Here is a 20,228-nt window from a genome sequence, read left to right as displayed (position 1 = left end):
TTACTTTGTCTTTCAAGTCAACTTAGTCGGACAATTTGTCTCTAAATCGCTTTAAAGAAAACGTCAAGAGATTTGGAGATTTCAGTAGATCATAACTGAGGTAACTTATCTGGCATAAAATCTATTGGACAGAAACAATCTTATCTTCAGTTAACCTATGGTTTTAAACAATTATGTTAGCTTGAATCCGCTCACGCAAAAAAGCGCCGTTCCCAAATTTGGTTGACGAATCATATCTTGATTTTTAACGTGCGTTATTCGTTCACGATTACTTTTAATTACATCTCGTTTCAGGACTTGTTTGGCTAAGTGACATCTTAAAAAATTAATCTGCAACGTCATTCTTAACTGCTTGTTGCGTTCGCATTTTCCTCAGTGCTGCTCTAAATTTTTTCAATTTCAGAGCCGGCATCAATATCACAGTTAACAGTAACATTTAGTAAGAACATCGCATACTGTGGACGAAACTAGTTTTGTAGTAGGCGTGTTTTAAAGTGCGTTGAAAGTTACTTTTAGTGAGGCTTTTGGTTTCAATATGGTGATGAATGATACTTTCTTTGCCTCGACAGTCAAAATTTCGCAAAAATTAGTAAGAACAATTTTGGGCGTATTGCAAGAGTTTAGGAAATGGCTTTCTCACATTTCCCTTCTAGTAATTATCATGCCAAGTAATTATTTTCCTTTCGGTGCAACTAATATTGATAGGAATGAATTAATCCTTGCAAGAATATTTTTTAAATTATGTCTTCAATCATCCCAAAACTTCTGATGAAGATGAGTTTTTAAGAAAAAACGTAAAGTGTTACAATCTTAATGGTAATCTAGTATAGTCACAAATAAGATCAGTACATGCCCAATGCTCATCAATTCTCGCGATAGCGACACCAGCTGTATAAATGCCGAAATTAGTTTCAGTTTAATGATAATTAATTCAACGTCTATTTCTCGATTTTGCTACACTTTAAATAAAACTGTTCTTACTAATTTCTCAAAAAATCCAACAGAACACACATCTATATATATAAAGGGGGCAAGTTTCTAATAAAATAAAATTAATAATAATTAATAATTAATTAATTAATTAATTAATAATTAATTAATTAATAATAATAAATTAATAAAATTTATACAGCTGGTGTCGCTGATTTCTCAAAAAATTCCAACAGAGCACACATTTATATATATAGGGGGCAAGTTTCTAATAAAAACTATTCTAATTTCTCAAAAAATTCCAACAGAACACACATCTATATATAAGGGGGTAAGTTTCTAAATACTGTGGTCCTATGTGGGCATGTATATCATGATAATTTGGTTTTATCAACTAAGTTGATCATGCAAATCAGCAACTATAAAGAGTTTTAAAGCTGAAGTTGCGATCGTTGGAGTGTTCGATGAATGTTTCATTCGCTCTGACGAAGGGCTAGCTGGAAACGTCCGCTTTATATAAAATCTTTACAGTGGCCACTTAACATTATCATCTCAATTGATAAAACCTAATTATCTTGTTACACATCTACATATGCAAACTAAAATATATGCCAAAGAAATCTCTAGAAAATGATTCAAATCAGATTATGTCATTAATATGCATAGGCAGTATGTCGTTTGCTGATATAATAATTATTGGTAACAGAAACACTCAACAATTGATTAAAAAATCCAGGATAATTGCGTTTTTCTTAGTACTGCACACATACATGTCTTATATCAGTTGTAAACAAAATATTATAAACTATTGATAGTAATCGAGTTTTTAATGGTTGAGCAGCACAAACCTTTTGGCGTTGCACTTTTTTAAATCCCCTTTCAAATTTAATTTTATTAGTTATCAATACGGTGATCTTTTTCTTAGGGAAACGATGTGCAGGTTGTTGATTGTTTACACGACTGTTGCAGTTCTTGGGGTACTGATCAGCTCTACTGATGGATGGAGGTTCCGGTATCCGCGTATTAGAATTAGAATTCCTCCTATCCCTCCCATCCCTAAACCTGTGCCAAACCCTGCCCCAGTTCCTGCTCCGGTAACCCAGGCTCCGACGACACAGCCACCGACCACAACACAGCCACCGACCACAACACAGCCGCCGACCACAACACAACCGCCGACCACAACACAACCACCGACAACGCATGCTCCTATTCCTGTTGCTCCGACGACAATTGATCCCGAGCTAATTGCTGAATGTGAAAACGCTTAAAATTTGTCACATATCGATAAATATCTGTACTCGACAATAATAAATGGAAATAACTCAATAAACATGATTGGTGACCAAAATGTGAGAACGCTTAAAATTTGATACACATCGATAAATTTCTGTATTCGACAATGAAATGAATGACAATAACTCAGTAGATATAATGGGTGATAAAAAGGCTGCTTCTTGGACTCTTCATAAAAGAGATGGCAATGAAAGTGACAATGATGATGATGACGATGACGGACAATAATATGTACTTATTGACTGAGTTAGGTCGAGGCAGAAGGGAAAATATTTGGCCCGAGGTCATGACGTGCGGACCACTAACTAAGTTTTGAAAAATTCAAAAAGTTTGTTTAACACTAATAGGACGCAATAGGACGCAATAGGACGCAATAGGACGCAACAGGACGCAATAGGACGCAATAGGACGCAATAGGCTGGTGTGCGCGGGAAAACCACAAAAAAAGATTCTTCATCAAAGAACTTTGTTTTTACACGTCTACCATTACATTGTTAAACAAATGGTTACTGCAACATGGAAGATAGTCTCTAGAAACTTTCGCAAAGTTGTGTGAAGGATCCAGAGCTAATAGTGGTCCGCCTTGTTTACCCAAACAAGCCTTTTAGAAACGTATTGTGTACCTTGAGAGAATACGTGTCATTCCTATATGACAATAAAACTCACGGAACTAAATTAAAGTAACTTCATTTCGGGGTCACGTTCAGAAGTATTTTTTTTGTGACTGTAAAGGTTTTCACATCAGCTGCTTTCACAAAAGGTACGTATAACTTTTTACGGGCTTTCGTCGATAGTTGTAATTTTCCTTCTGGGATCTACCTGAGAACATGGAGCTAAGCATAGGGTGCAAAAGAATGAAATTTGTCCCAGATGACCCAGAATCCTTGCGCTGATATTTAAGCCACCGTGTCCTCTAATGATACTTTGCTCAAAACAAATCATGCCAGTGCCTGCCGAAATGGTTGTGATGAGAAGCGAGTACACTGGGGGCTAGTAAGCACCACTTAAAAAAAAAAAAAAACAGTAGTGTAAATTGCTCGTAAGATGCTTCAAAGAACTGAACGAATTATGACATAATCCCAAGCAAATACGTATGCATTTTAAGTATGTAAATCTCACTAAATTTTATGCCAGAGAAGGGCCATATCAATTCTGCGGGAAATTTTCACCAAACACCTCTGATCGTTTTTTTTTTAAGTTTTCTGGTCCGTCGTGACGGGTGTTGAAATGGTGAGAAATTCGAAGAACTGAAAACTACTTCCACTGGCAAGAAATACGTGCTTTAAAACAGAAAAGGGGAAAAATAAACAGTCAAGTTCTATGAACTAAAGGGCTATATATGCAACGGCAAAGATATTTAGAGGTTGCTAAGGTTTTGCAATGTGTGAGGAAAACAATTCGGAGGTAGCGCCTTCTGTGATCTTAGAACTTTTGGAATGAGACACTTGTTTAATTAATTTGTTACGGCTAATAAATTTTGATAAGCGCTTGACAGGTATTTGCTTAATTCAAAAATAGGTTGTCAATAATAACTGACAAACTTGGGCCAAGGATAAAAAAGGAACGCAAGAGGTCCGGTGCGCTCACCTTCTGCGCCTTTTCTGCTCCCTTTTTTTTTTTTTTTTTCATTCTCTTCGTCTTACTTCATCGGCATCGTTATTTTAAGCACTGCTCAGCTCTTTGAAACCTTTGAGTGCGTAATACTAAAAAACTTATCGCTATTTTCTAGAAGATTGGCCAGTTGCTGTCATGGCTTGTTCTAATTCCTTGGTTGTCGTCGTGGCTGGATTTCTGTTGATCCTACTGGCTTCTGGAGTGACGGCAGCCAAAGACGAGGGCAAATCAAAATTCAAGCGGATAGTTTGCAACAATAATAATAATAATAACAACAACAACAATAACAACAATAACAACAACAACAACAACAATTGGGGATTGGTAAAACGCGTGGTTTGTAACAGCAATAACAACAATAACAACAATAACAATAACAACAATAACAACAATAACAATAACAACAATAACGGTTATGGACCGCTCCAGTTCACTTGCCCGTTAGGTAATATAAAACTTATCTCTTTCTTCTCGCGATAATTAAACCCGATTCGCTTATTTCCGTGTGCAGTCTTACCAAATGATTACTTTATTCCAGTTGAGGATCAAAGTTTCAGCCCGGACTGAAACCCAGACTGAAACTTCAGCCCGGACTGAACTCAATCTCAGTATGAGATGGAGGCCTTTAATAGAGTCGTTTTTCATTCAATCACGGCGTTATCCATCGCCGATCTCATCTGACAAATAACACCTGCTTCTGTCAGTCAAAACATTCTGATCATTCAAATACATTTTCCAGGAAGGTCCGTCGGTGTTATCACAGCTCAGTATAATCAAGCAAGTGGCGATAGACGATGGATATTTGAATGCAAGGACAATGTGGCGTGCAAGATCGCAAAGTGGTCGAGTTATGTTACTTTTTTCCAGGCATCTTTCGAGTACGAGTGTCCTTATGATGGTTTTATTACAGGTATGAGAGAATTTTAGGCTAAAAGGAATTTTCATTCTCGCTGAGTAGTAAAAGCAATCAATGTTTGTTATGGTCCTACCTTTCTACGCTCTCTGACTTAGCACAGGAATCTCTGATCACCTTCCGTCAAGCAATGAGAGTACAAATTTGACACCAGTCGCATTAAACAACAGGTATACTATGGTGATTACAGAGTTGAATGATATTCACTCGTGAATATTAATAATATTCACCAGTGAATCTCCCTATATTAACCTCGCACCCGGGGATTATCTGACGAAAACTTCAGAAAAAATATTGCTGCCTCGCAATTTCTTGATACTGAAAAACTTGATTGAAGTAGATAAAAAAAAAAGGGGGGGGGAAATAAAATTGCATTTTGTCTCAGTTTTACAGATAAATCCCTTCATTTTCGTTTCAGTATTATTACCCGGTATTTACCTCGCCTTTTGAAGAAAGACAAGTCCACATTGCCCGCTTCGATGCCTGATTACGATCGGTCCCTAAAATAAAGCAGTATCGTTTTTTTAACCTGGTTCGTTTCGTTTACCTTTTATTACAATCTTGGTGCGTTTCCTATTCTTTTCCTTGAAGGTATTAGCAGCATTTACAGCAACATTTACAAGGACCGCCGCTTCAAATTCCAGTGCTCTCACAACCAAAACTACTCAAAAAAGAAGTGCAAATGGAGTGGCTACTTGAACGACGCTCACACAATTTTGGTGTTTCGTAGCAAGAGAAGATATTATTTGTCAGGAATCAAAAGTGATTTCCTTCTCAAGTAAGTGAATAGCTCTGGCTAACTGAAACAGATTCAAAGTGAAATCTTAAGTGGGAAAAGACAAAATGAAAGTGAGTTTCGATCATGCCAATGGAAAAAAAAAATTCCCTTTGGGCGTTTCACCAGAAAAGACAATTTCTTTAATTAATTCCCCCCTCCCCCATTAAGAACAGCAAAAAGCTGGTCGTTATAATAGAGGGGGGGGGGGGAACGATGACTATGGGCGGTGGTGTCGAATAATGTTGTGCATTGGGGTTCCATATAATATTACAGATTAATGCGCGAACCAGACCAAGTGCTCTACATAACTGAGCTCACTTATATCCAATGAAAACTAAGGATGATCACCTAACTGCGGTCAAGGGTGTGCTAACCAATAAAGTGCAGGTTATCTAATATCTGAGGTATTTATTCAAATAGGAATAAACGCTATAAATACACCTTGACCGCAGTCTCCGATGCCATCTTGCCAGTTGTCGGAAGTTAATTTTTTAAACTTTTTTACATCATTCAGTGATCGCCGCTGGAAGGTGAAAAGTTGCACACTGAAGTACAAGAAATCTAAGAAGAACTAGTGAGCCACTGAAAGCCGGTTTGTAAAAGCACCGGTGGACGTGAAAAGCTCAGGAATCATGAGTTTACGAGTGAACAAAAACAGCTTTGATTAACTAAGATTTTAACTAAATTTTACTCGCGGTGGAGCAAAACAACGTATTTTTTGGTTGATTACATTTAGAAAACTAAGGTATTGCAATAAAGAATAGGTGTAATTATGGAAAACACAAAGAATGGGTTACAGAAAAGTGTGCTAGTTCTATAAAATATCATTTGTGATCAACGAGGCTGTTTTTTACATTAACTGTAGAAATTCTCGCGCACTAATTAGACAAGAACTATTGTTAACAAGGTTAGAGATGATGAAAATTACGTATCAAGTACAGCAACGCTCGGAAATCCTTAGCAGTCAAGAAAAAATTACCCCGTAAAGACAATTGCAAAATTCTGAGATGTGGACGGTAACTAACTTCCGAATTTTAAGAACGGTATACTGTAATGTCCTCCCATTTGTTACTAATAGAAAATGATAACCCTTTTAATAAATGGAAGGTTTATTTTGAACTCGCTGGGGAATTAAAGAATATCTCATGTCGATAGAAATGAATTGGTAGGTGATATACGATGTGTTCTTGATTATCCGCAATTAAGTCTTAGAGGATGTATTTCTCAGCATGTCCTTAACAGTGTGTCGAATGTCTTTCACTCTCCAGCAATAAATGATAGGATTCAAAGAAGAATTCATAAACATAAGTGATCTAAAGTCAAGAAACAGTTCCTTCCAAATTTGGTTGTTGTCAAAGATTTCCTTAAAGAATGTCCTGGAAAGAAGACCACAATAAAATGGTAAATAACAAATCAAAAACACAAAATTTACATAAAATGAGCTGGCCGCGAATTTCCTCAGCCTTAAGACATTTGTTAAGTCACCATTCTGTGTTGCTAGTGGTAAATTTAAAGCGTGAATCTTTTTTTTTTTTTATGGACTCTTACTGCAAAGTAAAGTCTGGCGTTAATAGCAGTCAAGAAAGTCAGGCAAAGACTCCAGAAGATGAATGTGATGTTGATAAGCTCGTTTATGTTGTCAGTGATCCAACAACAAAAGGGACGAAATAAGAGCACTTAACACCCATGATAAGATTGCCAGACGAAGAACTCGCTTGTGAGTCAAAAGTTCCTGATATCTGAGGTGAAGATGAACAGCTAGGAATCGGTCCAAGGTCAGACCCATGATACCCAGGAACGAAGCGTTAGCGAGTCCAGACTGGATGATCCATAGCGCTTCGGTATCCATCTTCCGCGACACGTTTACAATCCATAATGGCTGGGCAACAAAACCAACAGCAAGATCAGAAAAGGCAAGACTCAGCAGCAATGTCTTTATATTTTTTGGTAAAGAGGAAGTTTTCCTTATGGCTCGAATTGTTATAATGTTCAAAACGACACCTGTAAATGCTGAAAAGGCGTTTAAAACGGCGTTAGTGATGGACGAGGACACGGATTGGACTTCAATAACTACCATTCTTCACTGAGCTAGATATAATTCTCGAGACCTCAAATGATCTTTCATATGAAAAATTCTGTGGTTAACGGTTTTCCTGCCGATCTCAAACTGAATAAACTGATCTTAGCATACAACCAGCTGTTTAAACGCTTTCTAAATGCGTCCGCGTTGTTTTACACGATTAGGTAAAGTATTCGGTTGTGAATTGTCGTCTGTTTTCCTAATAAAACAATTTTGTCGCTGGTGCGGATAGGCCCTAAGCCGTCAAAAATTGCACAAGTGCCAGATCTCACACGTATTTCAGGTGATAATTCGTGTCAGTTTCTAAAATTAAGGATATGTTGTTATACATTTAATTTGGCTATTAAACTGACATTTTAAACAAATTTCAATTTCAAACATTTTATTTAAGCTGAAAGCTTGTCAGTTGGAAGATGCATGTTTAACATTTATTACAAAGAGATCATAATCTTTTGCCGGTAATGCATCTTTCAGAGGAGACAATTAAGCCAATTATAAACTAAAGGACTGACAATATGGGGCACGAACAGTGCCTTAACATTACTCTTAGTTTCAATCTTGTATCGTCATATGGTCCCTCGTTTCGGTTTCAAGCCTTTGTTGTCATCTCGATTGGCAAAGAGACTGAAACAAGGTAAAAATAAACGAAAAACGAGGAAAATTAGACAGTTATACATATCTATAAAAAGATGATATTGAAAAAATTAAAAAGCAACACAAAAAAAAGAAGGTAGAGCTCGTGTTTTGGGAATCAGATTTAGACCGATTATTAAAAATAACGCCGTTCTTCTAGCTTCCAAACGAATACTGAACAAAAGCTGTCACAACGCAAGACTAAGAAAGTTTTAGTAATGTCCACAACGTCGAAGACACCGTCCACCGCAGCTGTGCAAGTCCGACGAAATTAGAATAAGTCAGACGGATGAGTCATATTTCCAGTTTCATTCTCATATCATTTCCATAAAAGCCTGTCAAAGTTTAGTTGGGTAATTTTCATTTAATTTGTAGCAGAAGGCTGCTTTGCTGTTGTTATGGGTAATAACATGAATTCGAGTGTAACTTGGTACGGGCGAATGCAATTTGTAGACTGAAAAATTTTAAAGTGTTTATTTGCAATAAAATGATTTCGAGTGCAATTTAGTGATAAGACCTACGCGCGCCACTTTTAAAGAAACCATACAAAATTATTTATCACTTTAAAGCTTATTTACCAACGTTTTGCGAAATTTGCTAGAAATTTATCAACGTTTTGCTTGAAATTCCTTTTTGCCGCGCAGGGCAAGATGCGATGTCAACAAAATATGTAATTCGAGATTCCGGACGGAAGTCCGCGGCAAACTTCTACACTCTGCTGGAGGCCTTTCCGATGATGATACCTTTCTCTCTTCGGTGCAGGTTCCACTAAAACTTTCTTTCAGCCATATCTGGTGAGATTTTACATTTTTTTTTTAGGCAAATTGAACTTCACTACTTTCTCTAACTAAAGGGCAAAAAAGCGAAATTTTGAAAATTTTGACCTGATATTGATGCAGTTGTAGAAAACGTGCAAAAGCTGTACTCACTATTTATTCGCTTGATTCAATTTTGCTCTTACACTTCAGTTAACTCCCACTCACACCACGTCTCATTGTAAGCACGTGGAACAGCGCCATATATGGGGCGATAAAACACGTGCTGCATACATGCTGTTTGGTTACATAATAGACAAACGAAATCACTTATGATGTCACCAATTCTAAGACTAATAAATGTAACGTACAGTTTCTAACACAGTAACCTTAAGGTGGCTCGTACCGGTTTTCATCTTTTTGATGTTTCGTAACTTTGGAAGAATACAACAGAAAGATTGACCAAGGCCAGTTGAACACTTTTACGGGGTTGAATTACATAATCATTGGTTATCCAAAACTAAGTGTCATTTCGTTACCAGCAGTTTCCATGGCAACGCTTTCATAGGCTTATTCAGACGCATTTTTTAGCTTGTGGCTTAAATAATTCGAAAACTAACCCGGTGACCCCCTGATTTTTTTCAGTGATTGCTTTTGGCACTTGAAAAGGAAAATGCACAAAGATTTTTAAAAAATTATACGGAGCGGAATTTCAGAAAATCTACAAAAAGGGCAATTTTCACACATCGCAAGTTTACTTCCGTAGAATTTTCTAGTTTTTTTCTGATGATTCCTTTTGACATTATTATCATATTGGAACAATAAAAAGAAGGGGTCACCGTACTTGTTTTCATGCAATAGCTTTCGTGAGTTTAGCAATTTCCACGCGCGTTCTCGCGCATTTAAAAATCTGGATTCTTTAAGATAGATATTTGCTCATGATCTGTTTTAGCTACCGCTGACAATTGCGTGTGCTCGCGCGAGCACCTACGATCTGATGTTTACAGACGTTTACTGCTAAGAAAATCATTAAACAGCCGTCAAAGACAGCCTCCCGAGCTCATCTTAAAAATCCTACGCATGAATTCTGGCTATATCATATTATTTTCCTTGAAGTTTCAAAGTCTTCTTCCACTTCAGGTAGATTATCCTTCAATTGAGTTCTTCTTTTTTCGCCGTCGCAAGATTTCATATCGGTTGAATATTTCTTTTAAATGTGAAGTGAAGCAACCTTTACTTCTCCGAAAATCGTCTTTGTTATCTTAGTTTCTATCTCCTGCATTCATAGTGGCCGCTCAACACATCAAATACAAGCTCTTAGGTAAACTTCTCACAAAAGTAGAAAAAATTCCACGCGCCGCCATCTTTGTTTTGAATTTTCAGCTTTTGATCTCGCGCTTCTTTCGCACGTTTCTCTCGCGCGCGTCACGCAAGAGTGACCTGTTCCCCGCGCGAGGAAACTGGTACGAGCCACCTTAATAAACACGAGAAAATTTGTCAGATATCAAAATTACACGAAGCGTGGGCGAGTGCAATTTGCAGTCTTTGAGGAATTTACAATCGCTTTAATTGTTTACACTAAATGGCACTCGTAATTATGTTGTTACAAAGTCAAGACAGACTATACTTTGACAGTAAAACTTTGCACTCGTGTTACAACTTTGAACCTGTGTAACAAAAAAAAAATGCGCTCGTTTTCAGCCAATAAGAGGCGCGCGCAAGTCTTTAATTCATATCATTAGGATAAAAATAGAGAGGATTAATGTCAGTCTCAGAGCAACTGCGCACCCACCCCTCCCCTAACCCAACAACAACAACCAACTGATGACTAGTAAGGGTAAATGTTGAGCTAGAGGAGGGGGGGGGCGGGTGTGCTTTTGCTCAGATTACTGACATTGATCCAACAGAAAACTGAATGAACATCTCCTTGTAACGCGTCATGGATAACTCTTCATAAGTTAACAAAATGTCTATGGAACTCGTTTCTTTTCCTTCAGTGACGAGTAGTTTTCCACTATACTGCGCACTCAGTCGATTGATTTCATTTTGTATCAGGACTAAGCATGTTGAGAACGCTTTAAAAACTGAGTGTCGTTAAACCAAAGCCGAAAAAAATCCTCATTAGCAGCCAATGAAAACTCATTTACCCTTTGACCCCTCAGAGTGACTAACATCTAATTTCTCCTTACAATATAACGCCTGAATCACACATTAAGGTCAGGAGAATAAAGGAAATGATCATCAACTAAACAAGTTCTTGATTGTTAAACAAATTCTCCTGGTTAGCACTTTAAGAAAGGTATAGAGAAAAGTATGGAGAATGTGCATACTGACGTTAGGGTGTGAAGGATTAAGAAGTGGAAACGACCAAACTGCCTAAGCGCGGGAAAAGCAAACAGCCTCTTACAAGGGAGCACAATTTTCGACCAATCAAAAAGCGAAGCAAAGCGTAGAACTAATGAGTCCCAAGTTACTTCCGAGGCAGGAAACTACATTTAGCTGCAGTGACTTTTTCAGCTTTCTTACACATATTTACCGGCACGTTTATTTTTCATCTTTGTTATTTTGATCGAAAGGTAACTGAAAAAATGCGAAAAATGAGAGAAAGAGAAATTCTCAGATGCTGTGATCATAATGTAGCTTAGCTTTTAGAACGAAAACATTGTCAAGTGAAAATCGATTGGCCAAACAACTGACCTCAAGGCCTGGCGCTTTTAAAAGAAAAAAGTAATTACAAGGTATGTAGCTTGTTTGTTTCATATACATTTAAAGTCAATATTTACAGCACAGGGATGCATAAAATATTACGCAATTATGAAGGCGTTCACCGCAATCTTTTGATCTGGTAGAGCCTGGATCTGTTGCTAAGCCAGATTTACAAAGTTTCTGGGACTCTACATTCTCGCACACTGTTTCGGTAACTAGTTGAGAAAGGTAAGTTTATACCGTTGAAAGACTCTGATCTCTCTTAACCTATACCCAGCTCGGAAAACATTACAATCTGGTGGCGTAGCACCTGTGTAGAGTTACCGCAAAACTGTGTTTTCATCAATAAGGTGAGTCCGCACAGTGGGTGTCTGTACTCGATCGGTAGCTTTTTTGAATGGACGTGGAGCTGAAATACCCCATCGGCAATTACTTTGAAATGATGTGAAAATGCCACGTCACATTTTCCCATGAACAAAGCGTAAGACAAGCTTTTTTTTTTTTTCAACTCTGCCCTCTTATATTCATTCCTCTGTCCCCTAGGGGTGAAACAGCTAACACTATTTGATGCACGAGGTATGTTCTTGGCATCAAGAATGAATAATTCTCGCGGGTTTATTTTGTTCAGTTTGCGCAGACTCTTACACTTTGCAATTTAGGGCACCGCTAGAAATAAATTCGTCCCCCTTTCTTGTCGAGGGATCACAATATGACTGAAAGAGACAGTAAATAGTTGAAATTCCAGGACTCCTCCACGCATCTAAAGTTATTTTCACAAATATATATTTTTCGTCCTATATCCAGATTCCATTTCTGGCCGTGTTGTAATTCGTTTCTCCAATGGGGTGAATTACAATATATTTAGGTTGCACAAAACCATTAATCATTGCCAGTTTTTCTTTCCAGATGTTAAATTATTGAACTTTTATTCATTGTAAAATGTTTGAGTAAACAAAACTTTGTTGGAGACAGTCTGGAAAGCCGTCCTGTCTCGTTGAGGCCATGAGTTTTTAGACATCCTTCCTTTGCAGGTTGCATTTTATCCTCATAAAAGACCACGAATTCAGTTCGTGATAAAGTCTATCTTTTCAACGTCAGTAAATTAAAAAGAGCCATACCAAGTTGTGCATTAGTTTTAATTGTTTTACGTTGAAGAGATTTCTATCCAGCATGAATTTGGTACAGGTAAATTTAATTCTTAAAAACATACGAACAGCGAAGCAGAATTGAACTGGCCTTCAGAGGAATGCGCTTATTGCCGTCTGGTATTTAAAGTTTTATCTGGCAGCTATTTAAATTCAAATTACCTTCATGGATCCGGTCTGTTTACCTAAACTTGACAGTTCATCTTTATGGTTAGTTGTGAAAATTGTCCGCGCTCGTAAGGTTTTAAAGACTAATGAAAAATATGCAAATATCGATATTCACGCATTCAGAGCCCTCGGCGTTTACGAACAGCTGCTCGAACCCAAGCAAAGCAAAGACTTTAAAATGTCTAACGACGTGGAGTGGCGTCGAACTCGAAGCTAAAACTCTGGGGCCGAAACTGACTGAGAGCAATGGAAATTGTAATTAGTGGTTTTCATTACTGATCAGGCAAATTTATGAATTCCAGGATAACATCATGCGCGCAGCTATTCTGTTAGCACTAGTCGTGGTCCTGGGGCTTGCTTGCGTATGCGGCAAAGGGACTGACGTCAAAAAGAGCCCAGAAGGCTCCGTACTTCTCGACGTAGACCCTAAGATTGCCAATGCCCCCGGGGACGAAAAGGAGAAACCTGGACCCGAAAATGATCCACATCGCTGGAGATGGAGGTTTAGATTCAGAAGATATCGTAGACGTCCTTATCCGTCACGTCGACCTTACCCCCCGCAACACACACGTCCACCACCATCACAGCCAACTTCTATGCCCTGTTCTTCATCCAGGCCAGACGGTGTCCAGTGGGCTAATGAGTGGAAAAAATCTCTAGATTTCGAGTGTCCCAAAGGTAAGGTTTCACGCATGCGTCTCAGCATTGGATCTAGTTCTTTTGCGGCAGGGAAGGTATAGAATCCCCTCTCCAAAATTCCCAGTTATATAGGATGTTCAAAGAGCGCCTATTTTCTCTTACATCATAATCCTTTTCGCAAGAGGAACAGCTGCTGAGGATTTGTTAAGAACGCAAGGGGACAAAAACCAAATAATAATGGCAACAAAAAAAGGAGAGAGAAAGAAGATGAAGAATAAAAAATAGTGGACTGGAATACAGCGGGGAGTTTTCACAATTAGTAGCTTGCAATAGACACCCAAAGCCGAATGTGTCACTGATTGAAGATCATTGAACCAGCTGACATTTCTTGCTTCCCTTACCTCAGTTTATATTTCTGACCATAATTATAAACACGGTATCTATTGATTAAATACAGTAATTGCCAAAAGTATCTCACTCTGTTAAACTACAATAATTTTGAAATTTCAGGCCAGACTCTGATCTACATGAAGAGCGACTACAGTGAATGCCATCATGACCGAATCTGGGCGTTTGGTTGCGGGTACAACGAGGCCTCTTACGAACACTGCTTCTGGGAACATAATTTCGCCAACGACCCAAGAGATGGCATCTTCTTTAACTGTCCGAATCATGGTTTTTTAGCAGGTGAGGCCGCTTCCTAGACCTCTTGGAATGTTTGTCGATATTTTCTTTTGAAACTTAACAATCACTGCTCTTGCAAAGTGGATAGAGTCCTAGATCGTCGCCCAACATTTCATGCACGGAAATTTTGCTGCAAAGCAACAATTCAGAGGGGGGATCGCTAGGGGGGATAGAGTCCAAGAATGCAAATGAACGCCGCCTTATTAGAAGAAAAATTATAATTATGATTATTAACTGGTTATTATTTTGGTGTATCTTTTTCATGCATAGGTGTAAAAGCAGAATACGTTTTTTTTGGAGATCGGCGCTACAAGTTTAAATGCTGCAATGACAGAAGTTTTGACCATGAAGCTTGTCACCAGTCCCACACACTGAACAAGGCCGGGGAAAACTTCGAGTTCAAGGTGGATAGGGACAAGCGAGATTACATCACCGGCATTTCAAGCTGCTTCCACTTTTACAAAAGGTTAGAAAATTTACTTACCTATTGACTGATTTACATCAGGTAGACCGCATTTCAATTGTGGGTATTAAACCTAAACTGAAGTAATCACATACTCAAGGTAGGAAAAAAAAAATAGTCAACCTGCCTGAAGCGCGGGAATACACAAGTGGGGTGGCCAAAGGTGAAACTCGAAACTAGCGAATCACCGAGATCCCTGTTTAAAAATCCGAGACCGACTAAACATTTGAGCTTAACAACTTTTTTAATTGGATACTCTGTTTGAGTAGTGACGACTCGTTTTGTTGATAAATCAGCCTCTACACTGCAGTACAAACTGTAACGATATCATACGGACTTTCTTCCTTCCTAACTACAACTCTAGGCTAATCCGGCTATCATTTCACAGAGAAATCGGCTACAGGATAAAATCCCCGAATTAAAGAGGTTTGAAAGAAATATGAAACTTTGAGACACATAAGAAAAGGCTAACGAGATTTCGAATGTTCAAAATCGATTAAAAGTTGGTGAGAGCCACTTCTTTCAAGGTACCATTCAAAGCTACTGCAAATTGTCTCGACCAATCACAGAAAGCATCACAGCTTAACCAATAGAAAATTAGTTTTTGATCAGTGGACACGGGCACGCGCATAGTCATCTGACTGAATTACATGTTCTTTTTCTGCAACAGGGACAGGGTATGGAAGATCGACTACTGCAAGTCTGTGCAAGTAGAAGTCCCTGAACCTCAGAAAAAGGACGTCATTAAAGACTGACGATATATCCCACGTGACCAACAAAAAGAACTTTTAAGACTTATTTCTTTCCTTTGGATATACGGACTATTGAAAGTAGTTTTCCGTGTTAGATTAGCTAGTAGTATCATAGAAGGCTAGACAACAAAAAGAAAAAAAGAAAGAAAATTAAAAGTTTCCTCTGTTTTAGTGTTCGCTAAAGGGTTTTTACTATTGTTGCGGGAAAACAACACAAAAGATGTGGAATCTGTGGTACAATTAAACTTCATGCCTTTCCACAAGTTGGACACGAGTGTATCCTTTACATGATGTCTTGAGTCGCTGTATTGTCTCGGTAAGTTCGACATCAAAACTAACTTCTGAACAGTGAAGACGGAGTGGTTTTAAATTCAGGGTCGTGAAACCAAGACCGAAGTAATCTGACAGCAACCAATCATAACAAGGCTTTATATCCCTAGATGCCCTAGGGAGCTTAAAGTATATAAAAGTAAATGGCTTGCAGCGCGTTGCAAATGCTTTTCAGTTTTACATCTTATTGGTTAGAGGAAGGGTCTGCTTATCCCATTGTTAGTATAAGTAATCAGTTAATAAAACAAACAATAAAACAAACAAATGTTAAAGCAAACCAAACAAAAAAGGTAGGAGCAAAAAGAGCGTCAACAACAACATCCACAAAATACACCTACCTTTGGCTTAAAGTATAAGTCCCTCAAGAACCAACTTACACATCGACAACACTACAACTTTGAAAGGTTTTTTTTATAAAATCATTAACTTAAAAATTGGTATGTATAAAGCATGGTATAAATTTATCTAATACTACTTTGTCTCTGGGTCATTCAACAATATTCACCGTCTCTGCCTTTGGCAAACTGTGAAATGTACCTTATTTATCTCTCAGGCCTTATTCCCATAAAACTATGAAAAATTATAAATGGCTAAATCACATCAAGAGGTGTTCCACTTAATCCACCGAGTTTACTCAGTACTAACTTGGCAGAAACAACATCTTCCAGTGCCATACCTAGAAAACAAATGACAATTGCTAGATCATGAAACAGGATAAACTTGCAAATTGAGAACAATAAAGAAAGTTAAAACAACTAATATATAAATATCAAACCCTGATTAAGTTAAATCTATTTAATATCAATATTTATTGAGAAGGACTCACCCTTTGTTACATAATGTTCATATAAATAAAACTTGAAAAGAAACAGAACAAAATTTGCTTCCAGCACTACGAAATGAAACCCCCATATGAAGGTGACTGTCATCTTGTAAAGAGTTTGGTTTCAAGGCACAACTATAAGAATAACTTAGCAGTGCTGTCTGTTCTCTACAAACTACATTGCATCTACAATCTGTCCATCAGCTCTTCCAGCCCAAATTTTAAGTAAGTATGGGCTGGCATTTGCTTCATCTGTCAATTTCTTGTCACCTAATCTCCAGAGCTCACCTAAAGACTTGAAGATTCGTGTTTTTCCTTCAGGAATAGCCAATTTTCCTGAAATAACATCACCAATCTCCCCAGCCACTGTTGCCTTGTTATCAGAAGAACAAAGAATAAATCACAAGGACTGGCAATGACTCAAAGAATGACAAGCCACAAATAAGCCACAAGGCTTCTGGAACATATTCTGTGAGAGTTAATACCTTTAACTTTTCCACCGACTGGAATTATGAAAAAAGTCTGACCTTGGAGAGAATCACATCCCCAGCTTCTTTCATAGCTGCCTCACTGCTGTCTGCCACTATAAAGCCATTGAGCATAATTTCATCATCCAGTTCTCGCCAAGTAGGGCGGGGTGCACCAACAGCTACACACAAGAAAAAACAACAACAAGTTTTGTTGAGCTTTAAATTTGAAGATCAATTACCGATGTAGAAGACAATGTTTATCAATAAGATAGACAAACCTGCTCATGATGGGTAATGTAATTATTCATTCTCACCATCAATTGATAACTTAATCAACAATAACCTAGCAAAAACTCGAGATCAAAAATCCAATTTGCATTATTCAACTTAATTGCTGAAGATATAGCTTATGTGTTGGAGCTTGGCTGGTAGACCATAACTGCTGATGCTGATTCCCCATTTGTGCTGAAGAAAATGGCAAGGAGTGTATAAATCAAACACTTACACGGCTAGAGTGATCACTGACTAGGCTACAATTTTGCCAACCAAAACTTAAAATGAAGTGGACAATTGACTGATGACTCACTATCAATTGCTCCCAAGTTCCATTAGTTTCTGATAATTAACCTTTTGATCCCTTGGGGTGACCAGCATCAAATTTCTCCTTACAATATCACCCCTGAATCAAACATTAAGGTCGTGAGAATAAAGGAAATGATCTCCAACTAAAGAAGCACTTGATTGCTAAACAAATTCTCCTTGTCAACAGCTTAAGAAATGCATAGAGAACATTATGGAGAATATGCATACCAATGTCAATTAAGGTGTAGAGGGTTAAGAGTAATATTCCAGGCCCCAGTTGTTCAAAGGGCGGTTAATGCTATCCAATGGATAAATTACTATCCAGCAGATAAGTGTTACCAAAATGTACTGTGCTATCCACCGGATAGAGATTTATCCAGCGTATAGCGTTATCCATCCTTCGAACAACCGGGGCCAGATGCCTTTCAGGCCACTCACAGTTTATCAGTGCTCCAGGCTTGACCCACTTTCCAAACAGAACAGGTTCTGTTGCCAAGGTAGCAGTAACTATGACATCAGCCCCTGAAGCTGCTTCTTCAACTGTAGCACAAGCTTTGGCGCTGGTCTCCTCTGCAAGCTTTTGTGCATTGGCAAAGGTTCTACTCCATATTCTCACCTTAAAAAGGGTTAGTTAACAAATTTCATTCGAAATCTAGAGCATAAATACATTCAATAGTGGCAAGCATATAGATCAAATCCAAACCACATCAAACACATAAACATATACAAAATGGTATCAAAAATTGTATCGGTGTATTATCAAAGGTAGTCTCTATAAAGGTACCTCAGTGAATGGTCTCACAAACTTGAGGGCCTCCACATGACTTCTAGCTTGAGCACCTGATCCCAAGACACACAAAACTTTGGCACTCTCAGAAGCAAGGTACTGAAATAGAAGTAAAAATGAAACATTTTCTTCTTCAGGAATAATTAATAGTAAGTTAGAGTTGATTCACACAAGATTAGTGATGTTAAATCCTCACCTTGGTTGCGACAGCAGATGCTGCTGCAGTCCGCATGTCTGTAATTGGAAGGCCATCCATAATCTTTCAATGATTAAATACAATTCAGTCAATATTTGAAGTTGTCCTTCACTAGTAGCATGTTAATTAAACGGACGATTGGATTGAGGCATTGTGCTACGGATTTACCTGCCTCCGTCATTCATAATTCAGTAAATTTTGATGAAGTACGATTGAATTTAGCGGTATTTATGACCGAAAAAAGTCTTAGCTAGTAAATACGCCAAGAAATCTTCTGTAAAGTTTAAATACTAACATCAAAGCTGTTTTCCTCGATTTATTCAAGGAGCCTAAAAATGATAAAAGGATTTTGCAGCAAACATTATCTTTATTCAAATTCTATAAGCCATTGATACGATACATTATTATGGCAATGGACAAAATTCTTAAAGCTATAATTACTGACCGCTTGTAGCAAACCATTCTTGGGATCTAATACCATAACATTGCTTAGAAATGAGGGTAGGCCTTGTTTTTCATTTTCCGGAAAGCCTGTCACCAATTTTACAGCAAGAGCATTATCTTTGGCAGAATAGGCTGGCATCACAAGAAAAAATCTGCAGAATGATAAAGACCTCAATAATTATCCTAATTAAAACTAAAAACTGGTATTAGAGCAGTCAATCAAAATAAATGGCCCAGATAATTTATTTCCTGAACCCTTGCCAGTTAATAGCTTAAAGCACCTGGAAACCTTATTACTTTCTTACTTAGAGGTGTTGGGGTAAGAGCTTACAATTATGGACCTTTCAGGATGTTACTGTCCTTGGGTGGGGCAAGGGGTCCTGGGATAAGTAGGATACCTTGTTTGGTAGGTGCAAAACATGGCTTAATTGCTACATCTTGACAACAATAGAAAAGGGCTAGAGCCTATGAAAAGAGAAACAAGGAAAAGCTGAGGTTTCCAACAACCTACATCCATAAATTATCGAATTTTTTGGCAGGCCCTAGCTGTTTCACCTCCCTAGTCCCTACCCTTAGTTGATGACTAGATTAATAGCTAAAGTAAAAAAAAGAATGAGCCCTGTCACAGAATCCTACGAGTGACTAACAAAAATTTTATCAATTATAGGTGTTTCAAGGACTCTAGTTTCGAATTATGTTTTTCTATCACAATACAGAAGTATGCGAAGTGTTTCCTTACCCTCGGTCTTCAACCTCAACGGCTGTGCGCACGGGTTGAACAACTCCGCCGCTTTTACCGGCGGAAAAATTGACTAAAGCCTGTTCAATTACCGGTATGAGATCTTCATATTTTAGAACCTCTTTCACACGAAAGGCACTGATGTACTTTGGAGTTTCCACACTTTGATGAGCCATAATTATGTACAGGTCATACAAGGTACACCTCTCGATCTCCCGGAAGCTGAATGTGCACTACTTCTGTACAGCTGTCTAGAAGTAAAATACTACAACTAATGTGTGTTTTGATTGGCCTGAATTTT

General features: G+C 38.0%; 3 protein-coding genes and 1 pseudogene across 7 annotated transcripts; 2 read left to right on the top strand and 2 right to left on the bottom strand.

Moving 5' to 3' along the window:
• The first annotated feature begins 2,658 nt into the window (after nucleotides 1–2,658).
• Nucleotides 2,659–6,650, top strand: LOC111340311 (dermatopontin). 2 transcript variants are annotated; one of them, XM_088737251.1, is made up of 5 exons: nucleotides 2,659–2,986; nucleotides 3,959–4,285; nucleotides 4,580–4,750; nucleotides 5,345–5,531; nucleotides 6,046–6,650. In XM_088737251.1, the coding sequence occupies exons 2-5, from the start codon at nucleotides 3,976–3,978 to the stop codon at nucleotides 6,104–6,106; spliced, it is 729 nt and encodes a 242-aa protein (XP_088593377.1). In that variant the 5' UTR covers nucleotides 2,659–2,986; nucleotides 3,959–3,975; the 3' UTR covers nucleotides 6,107–6,650. The 2 variants fall into 2 exon arrangements, with proteins under 2 accessions (XP_088593377.1, XP_022802873.2); XM_022947138.2 differs by having other exon boundaries at nucleotides 2,661–2,986; nucleotides 3,956–4,285.
• LOC148721723 (adenosine receptor A2b-like) lies at nucleotides 6,623–7,916 on the bottom strand (annotated as a pseudogene).
• A 3,865-nt stretch (nucleotides 7,917–11,781) lies between these two features.
• LOC111340309 (dermatopontin) lies at nucleotides 11,782–15,847 on the top strand. 2 transcript variants are annotated; one of them, XM_022947136.2, is made up of 5 exons: nucleotides 11,782–11,933; nucleotides 13,321–13,696; nucleotides 14,168–14,344; nucleotides 14,612–14,807; nucleotides 15,475–15,847. In XM_022947136.2, exons 2-5 carry the CDS (start codon nucleotides 13,330–13,332, stop codon nucleotides 15,557–15,559), a joined length of 825 nt encoding a protein of 274 aa, XP_022802871.1. In that variant the 5' UTR covers nucleotides 11,782–11,933; nucleotides 13,321–13,329; the 3' UTR covers nucleotides 15,560–15,847. The 2 variants fall into 2 exon arrangements, with proteins under 2 accessions (XP_022802871.1, XP_022802872.1); XM_022947137.2 differs by having other exon boundaries at nucleotides 11,900–12,055.
• Nucleotides 15,848–16,279: 432 nt separating this feature from the next.
• On the bottom strand, nucleotides 16,280–20,154 carry LOC111340308 (ketimine reductase mu-crystallin). Of its 3 annotated transcripts, none has more exons than XM_022947135.2 (8): nucleotides 20,020–20,154; nucleotides 19,190–19,340; nucleotides 18,745–18,807; nucleotides 18,546–18,647; nucleotides 18,200–18,377; nucleotides 17,237–17,358; nucleotides 16,998–17,082; nucleotides 16,280–16,562 (listed from the first exon to the last, which is right to left on the bottom strand). In XM_022947135.2, exons 1-8 carry the CDS (start codon nucleotides 20,034–20,036, stop codon nucleotides 16,477–16,479), a joined length of 804 nt encoding a protein of 267 aa, XP_022802870.2. In that variant the 5' UTR covers nucleotides 20,037–20,154; the 3' UTR covers nucleotides 16,280–16,476. The 3 variants fall into 3 exon arrangements, 2 of the variants coding, with proteins under 2 accessions (XP_022802870.2, XP_022802868.2); XM_022947133.2 differs by having other exon boundaries at nucleotides 19,928–20,149; XR_015992858.1 differs by having other exon boundaries at nucleotides 16,521–16,562; nucleotides 17,195–17,358; nucleotides 19,928–20,149.
• Nucleotides 20,155–20,228: the final 74 nt, after the last annotated feature.

This window comes from Stylophora pistillata, chromosome 10 (assembly GCF_964205215.1).
Source record: "Stylophora pistillata chromosome 10, jaStyPist1.2, whole genome shotgun sequence".
NCBI classification, from domain to species: domain Eukaryota; kingdom Metazoa; phylum Cnidaria; class Anthozoa; order Scleractinia; family Pocilloporidae; genus Stylophora; species Stylophora pistillata.
Note: the sequence above shows the minus strand (reverse complement) of the source record. Positions and strands in the feature narration are given on the sequence as shown.